Raw genomic sequence first — 9,722 nt, 5'->3', positions numbered from 1 at the left:
CCCAAGGACAAAGCCCTGGGGGACCCCACTGGTCACAGGGCACCACAGTGATTGACTACCATCAACCACCACCCTCTGGGTCTTACCACAGACCTAATTCCCCAGCCAGCGGATCGAGGTGTGGCTGAGGCTGCAGTTAGCCAGTTTTACTAAGAGGTGCTCATGGGATACCAGATCGAAGGCTTTTTTAAAGTCAAGATATATGACATCAATCTCTTCTCCTTTGTCCAGGTGAAAGGTCACCTGCTTGTAGAAGGAAATGAGGTTGGTCAATTAAGACCTACCCACAACAAGCCCATGCTGTCTATCCCTCATGATGTTGCCATCGGCCAGCCTGTTAAGAATAGCCTCTTTGATAATCTTTTCTAAGACCTTCCCTGGGATAGAGGTCAGGCTGATGGGATATCGATTCCACTGCTCTCCCTATATCCACAGAACCAGTCATCTCATCATAGAAGGCAATCAGGTTGGTCAGGCATGATTTACCCTTGGTAAATCCATGCTGACTGATCCTAATTACCTTCTTCTCCTTCAAGTGCTTAGAAATGGAGTCCTTGAGGACGTGCTCCATGATTTTTTCCAGGGATTGAGGTGAGGCTGACTGATCTGTAGTTCCCTAAATCCTCCTCCTTCCCTTTCTTAAAAATGGGCACTATATTTGCCCCCTTCCAATCATCCGGGACCTTTCCCAATCACCATGAGTTTTCAAAGATAATAGCCAATGGCTCGGCTTTCACATTAGCCAACTCCCTCAGCACCTTTGGATGCACCACATCTGTATGGTGGATGGAATGTATGATTTAACTCCAACCAGCACACTGGTGCTCATGGGGAACTGCTTTCCAACATAAGGATAATTTTGCACATCATGGTATAATTATGTTTAGTCAAAGTGCCACGGTGTGGCACCATGATCTCCCAGCATAGTGAGAAGGTAAGTGGCAGCTGCCATGAGCAGTGTAGATGTGGCTCAGAACTAAGACACATGACATACCCTCCCTGATCCATCTTGTGGTGTTCATTCTCTTTTACTTTAAAAACATAAACTGAATCTAAGTTACAGATTCAGTGCTTTCTGCCTCGATTTGCTGCGCCGAAGACACTATCTCTGAGCTGTTTCATAGTTTCTAGGGTCGGAAGGGACCTGAGTAGATCATCTAGTCTGAACCCCTGCCATGGCAGGAAAGAGTACTGGGGTCAAACGACCCCAGCAAGGTGTACATCTAACCTCCCCTTAAAGACCCCCAGGGTAGGAGACAGCACCACTTCTCTTGGAAGTTGGTTCCAGATCCTAGCCACCCTGACAGTGAAGTAGCACCTCCTGATGTCTAATCTGAATTTACCCTCTGCCAGCTTGTGACCGTTATTTCTAGTCAGTCCTGGTAGCGCTCGGGGGAACAGGGACTCTCCCAATGCCTGCTGGTCCCCTCTGACTAGTTTGTAAGACTAGCTGTTAAGTGCTTCCTTATTCTCAGAGGTTAACTCAGAAGTCCAGTAATGAAAATGTAAATGTTGACATAGTTAACTATTTCACTGCTGACCAAAGCATACAAGACAGGAGGGGAAAACACCTTAATAAAGACAGGCTTTTTTTATAGCAAGTAACACTACAGTTTGGTGCTGTGGCTGGGTGGCATGCGAGAGAAAACCACCTTCCATTCTTGGATCCAGTCAAGAATAACTCAAGCCCAAGAAATGTGGCAGAACACAGCGCAGCAAGACATCCAAGGTGAAGCCAAGCTTAACACAGCAAAGGTAGGGTCTGTCATGCATGACCTGGCGATGCACACCATTACATGCTGTATGGCTGCACAATGAGAATGGCACCTTACTCCACCTGAATTAGGTGGAATACGCACTTTGCTTGTGGCTTGAAAGAACGCCCATTTTTCCATCCCAGTTGGACCCCTTTTGGAAAAGCAGCATAGCATTAGTGTTGTTGGAGCTGCCCCTGATTTTAAGATGGGGCAGAACAGAATCAGGGATGAGCCCTCCTTCCTGGGTGCAAGCCAGACAGGCACTGGCTTTCTGCAGGTGTCTGAAGCTCCTGGGAGGAGGCCAGTAAGGCCTGTTTTGCATCCGCAGCCAGTGCTTATCATCCAGCACCTCAGGCCCTGAAAGGGCCGTTATGACCGACAGCTCTTCCGTCTGTAGCTGGGAGCGCTCCAGGGCGCTGGCCTCCCGCACAGGCGGTGGATCCAGCCGGGAACCCTGCGCTTTATCTCTGTCACCGGCACGGCTCGGCGGGCACAGCCCGTCAGGTCGTTCTTGGCCCGCCCGAGCCGCTCTGCCACTGCAGCCCCGGTCCCGCCTCTTCATCACTTAGCCCCTCGAATGAGCGGTGACGTCCTGCATAGCCCCGCCTCCAGCCAGAGGCGAGGGGGCGGGGCTTTGTCTCCGCCGAGCCTGCCCCGCCCCACAACCCCAGGCATTCCTAACGGAAACTGTTCGGGCCACCCAAGCTCCCCTGCCCCGCTCCGCTCCCCTCTGCGCATGCACAGCGAAGCCCTCCGGCTCCACGTCGCCGCTCGCGCCTGCGCAGTGAAAGCCCCTCCCCTCCCCCTCTCCTCCCGTTCGTAGCGGAAGTGGCGGGAGCTCCAGTTCCGGCTCGGTGTTGTTTGCTCTGGACAAAATGGCGAAGATCGCCAAGACCCATGAAGGTAAGGGACGGGCTGTCCGCGCCCGGTCTCGCCTTCCCGCTTCGCTCTTCCGCGCCCGTCTCCCTTCGGCGAGCGGGCCGTGGGCGGCGGGGGTAGGGGCTGCGGCCGGGCCTGGCTCGGCCTGGGCCTGCCTGCGTGTAATGGCGTCTGGGGCCCGCCCCCCCACTCCAGGGCTGGCCGGGAGCGCCCGTCGGCCTGTGAGTGCGCCCACGCACTCGCCTCGTGCCCGCGATTCAGTCTCGGGCGTGGTGGCTCGGGGGCGCAGCGCGCGGCGCGCCAGGGCTGAGGCGGCCGCCGGGGCTCGGGGCTTGCGGCCTCAGGGCGGGTTGGTGCCTCCGCGGGGCTCCGAGTCTACAGGCAGTAGCTGCATGGGCTGTGCGGCTGCTGCCCTCCCACCTTCCGAGGCACCTTAGGAAACAGGCGAGGAGCAGGCACAGGCCTCGCAGCACCCCTGGGCTTCTCTTTGCTTGGTGATTGTTTCACGTGGCTGGCCAGTAAAGTGCAGTGTCTGCCTGTGGCTGCTCTGCGCTGGCATCCCTCCTTCCTGCCTGGTGTTAACCAGGGCAGTTCCTGGGCACTGGTATTTCCAGACCTGTGTTATCCATAGGACACTGCTAATCCCCTTCTCTGCTGGAGACACTGTGGTGGTCATTCTGTTTAACACTGCACAGCTCCAGCTGTCTCAGCATGACGAGTGGAGCACACTTGCACTCCTGGTGGGTGCTCTCCCAGTCTGTGCAGGGCTCTGTTCTGTTTGCACCCAACATGCGCCTTGTCACAGACAAAATACTATTCAAGTTCGGAGGTGGTGTGAGTGTGGTGTTGTAGCTGTAATGGTCCAGGATGTGTGCGAGGGGCAAGGATTTCTTGGGGTTGAGAGCACAAGAAGAATGTCTTGCATTCCAAAAGCTTGTCTAATTGTTCCAGCTGAGTAGTTGGTCCATTAAAAGATGTTGCCCTAAGAAATCCTTGTCTGTTACATAAATTTCACAGTGTTTCTTGAGTTCCTGGAGCTTATTCAATTTCCTCATAAGAAAAGTAACTTGTGCAGCTGGAGGCTTATTTTCTTAGGATCACCTCACATTGAAGTAGCAATCTGTTGCCTGGGAATATTGAACGTTTTCAGGGCTGGTGCCATATTCCTCACAAGCCACTTAAAACACCATTTTGTACACGTGCTTAAATTTGCATTATTCAGTCCTTATGTATTATCCTGGTACTATGAATTTCAGAAGGTTCAAAAGCCAAAATAGATAAGTGTATGTTAGGTATGCACTTGCTTTTGGATTTTTGGGGGTTATTTTCTTGTGTGTGTATTTTTGAGACTTCTGAGCATTCTGGTATCTTCCTCAATTTCAAGTTAGTTTTGGGTCCCAAAGCTTCATACTGGTTCTCATTTTTACACTTGTCCATATCTTATCTTCATCCTCATAATACGTGAAACATGTCTCTTCCTTAGTTTGTTAAGGGACACTAATGTGAAATGTTATTCAGATAAAATTTTGAACTTCATTCAAAAATAGCAAAGACACTACTGAAGTCTGCCACTATCAACTGTATAATTTAAAGGGGTACACTGAACGATTATTGTACTGGAAATAAGTTTTGTATGGGCAAAGCACTTTATTGTATCAGACTTTTTTGACACTTTACTTTAAAAAATGTTTTTAACTTGAACAAAGCCTGTCTCTAGCAACTAGGGTCCAGTCACTCAAGGAATTTTGGACTGTACGAGACCTAAAAGCAACCAACTAGAAACAAAAGTGAAACTGAATAATGTATCTGTTGACTTGTTGCTGAGAATCTTGTGTATTATGTAGTGGGGTTGGAATATTGTACAAGCTGTAATAATATAGGAAATTAGAGTGGGAGGGGAGGGTTGTTGGGGTGTGGGGGGTTATTAGTAATTTTTTTCCTTTTTCTGGTTCCTGTGGTAACTTTCACTGGACCAACTGTATGGTCGAGAGAGACATTGGGCATGCTTTTGGGCATGAAATTCCCTTCTTCAGGACACTTTGTGCCAAAAAGCTTGTCTAACATCCCTCTCAACTATATAGTTGGTCCACTGAAAGATATCAGCAAAAAACTTAGCTTTTCTAATCTATCTGTCATACAGGACAGTTAAATATATGAAGAATACAAAGGTTTTAAATCTAAATTTACTATGTAAGCTTTAAAATATTATTTTTACAGGGCCAGATCCGTATATGCTTTCCCGTGCTGAATAGTACTATACATCACAAGTAGTTAATTGATTCAAATAGAGTAACTTTTGGATAAAGGAAGTACACATTGTGCAGAAACATATCACAATTGTCTCACAGGTTAAGAATCTTCCTAAATTATTTTGAACTGTAGTGGTCAGTATTTAATACCCATTTTTCTAAATCAGAGATCTGATGCTTCAGCTTACTTGAATGTAAATATTTATTTGAAATGACAGAAAAAGGTAAAATGCAGAAAAGAAAAAAAATCAAGATTTTCATTTTGTTCTATAAGTGCTTTTTTCTAGAAGCAAAGAAAACGGGGATACAGTTTTATTTTTGAGAAAATTGTCATGTTTTGTATATTTCGGTAGAAATACAAATACATTCTTAACTTAGGGCCTCATCCAGTTAAGTACCTAAGTACAGGCTTAACTTTAAGTACATACGTCTCAGTGAGAGTTTATTGAGATTACTTGCATGTCTTCAGCAAATGAGTTATGTGCTTTAGTGGATCAGGCTGTGAGAGTTAAGCCTTCTAACTAACTTTAAGCAAGTCTTTCTGGCCCACCAAGGGATTTTATCCATTCTGCTGTGGGTCCATCAGCCCTGTCCAGCCCAGCCATGGATATGACACATGTGGCTTGGGATATGACACATGTGGCTGGTCCCACCAACCTCGGTTGTACAGTAGGGTTGGGGCAGTGTGGCAGCTGGACTTGCTTTCCAGCAGCCCTTGCGGTGGTGGCTCCTTCTAGCTTCCATTGCTGGTCTCCACCAACACTGGACCTGGCCCTATTGCCCATGCACCCCGGCCTGTCTGCCCTGCACCCACCACTGGGGGTACTGGATGGAGTGGGCAGGTGAGTTCTTCATGGAGACTGACCCAGGAACCCTGTGGGCAAGTCCAGGCAGATAGGATGAGACTGGGATCAGAACTGCATGGTGGCAACAGTGCAGAGCTAGGGCCTGGGGCAGAGCTCTGATCTGTTGCCTGCATGTTCCTGGGATGGGCACCAGTTCCACAGGAGGGGCATGCTGGGAGCTGATCACGGCTTTGCTTCAGGCCCCAGCCCTGTGCTGTCATGGCCCTGCAATCCCAATCCCAACCCTGTCTTCCTGTCTGTCCCACTCTTGGATGCTGATCACTACCTGTGTGCAGCCCCATACCATCCACCCAGCCAAGTGTGCCCTGCCCACCTGATCTCCATAAAGACACCAGGACTGTGGGACAGTAACAGCTTGGGGTCTGGGCCCAGGCCTGGGGCAGAGCCACAGTCTGCTCCCTGCACACCCCTGCGTGCAGATGTGGCACCTGTTGCAGTGGCATGCAGGGAGTGGATTGTGGCTCTGCCCCCAGCCTCAATCCCAGCCTTGTCCAAACATGGGGCAGAACCACTTAGGGAGTTTTGGTGTGCTGTTTTGGGCCGGAGGGAGAGGGGGCTGTTGGCCTCACCTGCTCAACAGAACTCCTGTAGTGGCCATGCAGCCCAAATAATTGTTCACCCCTAACTTAGCACATAGCACTTTGCAAACCTGCCATCATACAGCCTTTGTCTATGATTCCTATAGATTTCCTACAGGGTTGTATCTCACCAGGATTTAGATACATTATCTCTGGAAGCAACATGGTAGGTCATTGATGGAAACTTTCCTTTTAAGGGGAAAATCTGCTTTCAACCCTTCTGTCACAAAAATTCTAACCCAGGTTACATAGTTCTTCTCCACTGGTGGCAATAGAAGTGGTACTAAAGCACTGTCATCCAATCTAATTGAAGCAGCACACTGTATAAGAGGCTGGCAGAAACTGGGGCCATAGCTCTTTGAGTGATACCGTGGTGTAGACTAGTGGTGTTATGGTCCCATGAGCCAGGTAAGTGGCATGGGGCTCCTGCATGGGCTGGATTGAGCCCCATGCTGCTTGATCCAGTGCGTATGGTCATGCTGTCAGGCCTGCAGGGCTCCTCATGGGTCCAGAAATTCAGCAGCGGGGTAGTGATGCACTTTTCCCCTGCCACCAAATTTTTGGACCTATTAAGAGCCCCAGGGGTCAGATCTGGTTAAGCACCCCAGTCTAGACTCTGGGTCAAGGGTGGGCAAAATGGTGGCTCTGCCAGCAGCCAGATTCCATTTCCCAGCAGCCCCTGCACACATTGCTGCAGCCAGTTTCCATGGAGACTCCAGCAACAATGACACCATAACCACTTGGGGCCAGGGTTTCCATGGAGACGAGCGCTAGCAGGGCAGATGGCTGGGGGGACAGGACAGGGCGGGAAGGACACTGCTCTGCGGCCAAGGCTGGGATCTTGCAGGAGTGAAAGTGTGATCTGGAGCTGGGGCAGAGACATGATCTGCAGCGGATCATTTTCTGCCCCAGCTTCAGACAACACTTTCACCCTGCAAGATCCCAGCCCTGGCGCAGCTCCCTGCCCAGCTACGCAGCCTGCCAGTGCTGCTGGGGCCGATCTCCATGGAAACCCTGGTCCTTTGCTGTTGCGGCAACACTGCTGCTGGAGTCTCCCTGGAAACCGGCCACAGCAATGCAGGCAGGGGCTGCTGGGAAATTAAGTGTGTTGCAGGCCTGATTTGGCCCATGGGCCAAACTTTGCCCACCCCTGCTCTAGCTGACCTAGTGATAACAATGATGGGAAAAGGTTTTGTGTTGTTGAATTCTGTAACAGTTATATATGCACAAAGAATGCAGGACTGAGCTCCCAGTCCTGGTCCAATGTCAGACATCAGGCTTTTGGAAAATACACAACATATCATTCTGTTTTGAAAAAGTAAAAAATGGTCTGGTAGGATGCCATGATTTTTGTATCTTGAGTATTCTACATCAGATTTACTGATTAAGGCTCAGCTCCTGCTTAATGGAAGACAATGGCAACACACCGCTTCATTTCAGTGCAGTTTAATGTCATAAGCAGCATCAAATTTAACTGCTAAGTTGAAGGAAAAATGTCTTTAAGTCATGCAGCTGCTGTAGCCAGTGGTATATGAGGCAATGACATGGTGTTGCATTTGTATAAGGATGCCTGTGGCTTCCTAGCCTGAATGATCAGGAACCCATTGATAGGTTGGTCATCAGGGGCAATCTTGAGCAGGAGTCCAGAGCCAGCACTCAAACTCATTTCTTTAGAGCAGTGGTTCTCAACCATTATAGACTCAGTGCACCCTTCAGAAAATGCCAGCTCTTAGATTTCACTTGGGTTTTTTGACTACATAAAAATAATAGATCAATCCTTCTATTGCAGAGAACTCAGACCATAATGGGTCAGAATGTTTTTAACACTATGAATTCCTTATTTGAAATCTCTGGCTTTATCTTATGACTCATGTTTGCAGATCTGGCAGTGCTAGCATTGCATGGCACCCCAGGGCACCCTTGCAAAGCTCTCAAGGCACCCCAGGTGAGAATCACTGCTCTAGATCCATAGCAAGATGCATTGACTGTTCTGCCACAGTACACTGTAGATGGATTAATTGATCACCAGTTGGATTAATTAATATGCCAGTTGAAGAAAAAATGAAGTGCTTTCAGATTGTGTTGATAGGCATTTGGGTATGAGAAATGCTGTCTTAACGGTATCTCTGAAATGGGAATGGAAAAACTTGGCTGCTTCTGTGCAAAATACTATCTTATCCTTCTTCCTGAATGTTTCTAAACCATATGTGCTCATTGGCCATGCTACAGAAACTTTGCTTTGATAACAGAAAGTGTGTAAGAAAACTAAAATAATTTCCTTTCTCCTAGATATCGAAGCACAGATTCGAGAAATTCAGGGAAAGAAGGCTGCTCTTGATGAAGCACAAGGAGTGGGCCTTGATTCCACAGGATATTATGATCAAGAGATTTATGGTGGCAGTGACAGCAGGTTTGCTGGATATGTGACTTCTATTGCAGCAACTGAGCTAGAAGATGTAAGTACATGGTCTTCATTTTAGGCAATTTGGGCGAAAGATTTCAGGTCTTCCGTTTGTTTTTGAATATTTTAAAAATAATTATTCCGTTAATGATGCTAGATAGAATGATTTCTGAAGCAAGACACTCCTGGTTCTGGCTCTTACTTTTCTGGGAGACCACATGGGAGTGGTGGGTGGCATTAAGTACAAGCCAAAGACTTGTGATCAAACACTTTGCCAGTATTAGACTGTAGAAATCAGTTGAATAGAAGGATTTTATGCATCATGATCCTGACTGCTTAACTGAAAAGTAAAAATTAAAATTTTTTTTGCTGTGTAAATATTTTATACCTAGAATTTCAGTTAAATAAAAAAAATAAAGTTGATGTAAAATCTAAGAATAAAATGAAAAAAAGGAGGTGGGTTGTCTATATGCTGGTACTTAACTTCTCTCTTCAACGGTGCATTTATGTAAGCAACTCTCATAATAGTGACTTTTTCTAAATATTTACAAAGATGCATCAAATATTGTATGTCCTAATCTAAATTGTATAGGACTGAATAGTTGCACAAAGTCCATTTGATTCCTCATATTATAAAAATTTAGACCAGTGTTCAGGGGTGGATCCAGGATTTGGCAAAGGGAGAGGCATAGGAGCAGCAACCCTGGGCTGCAGGGGTAGCTATACCACCACTCCATCCTTCCCCCTTCTTCCCCCACTGTTATGGGCAGATCAAGCATAACTTCTTAAGGTTCCAAAAGTAGGAAAGAATTGCCCTCCTTAACCTCCATGGTCAGTCATGTCCTACTCCCTCTCCCACTGCTGTTTTCTCCCCTGCCCCAGAGTCAAGGGAAGCTTCAGAGCCACTTCTAGGACAGCAGCAGTTGAGATCGGTGGGTTCTGCCACCCTGCCCAATTCTGTCGTGTGTCGTCATGTCCCCCCCCCCCCGCAG

The 9,722-nt window shown here is 47.9% G+C and overlaps 1 protein-coding gene across 2 annotated transcripts in view; it reads left to right on the top strand.

Moving 5' to 3' along the window:
- The first annotated feature begins 2,552 nt into the window (after window positions 1–2,552).
- Window positions 2,553–9,722, top strand: part of SF3B1 (splicing factor 3b subunit 1) — a 45,700-nt gene continuing 38,530 nt past the window's right edge. The window contains exons 1-2 of one of the 2 annotated variants that reach the window (XM_019523141.1): window positions 2,553–2,660; window positions 8,619–8,785. In XM_019523141.1, coding sequence (XP_019378686.1) covers window positions 2,633–2,660; window positions 8,619–8,785 — 195 coding nt within the window. In that variant the 5' untranslated portion in view covers window positions 2,553–2,632. The remainder of the gene's footprint in view (window positions 2,661–8,618; window positions 8,786–9,722) is intronic. The other variant, XM_019523139.1, reaches the window with a different exon arrangement.

Source organism: Gavialis gangeticus, unplaced genomic scaffold (assembly GCF_001723915.1).
Source record: "Gavialis gangeticus isolate Ggan-Ray unplaced genomic scaffold, GavGan_comp1, whole genome shotgun sequence".
NCBI classification, from domain to species: domain Eukaryota; kingdom Metazoa; phylum Chordata; order Crocodylia; family Gavialidae; genus Gavialis; species Gavialis gangeticus.
The sequence above is the reverse complement of the archived record's forward strand: the minus strand, read 5'-3'. Positions and strand labels throughout refer to the sequence as shown.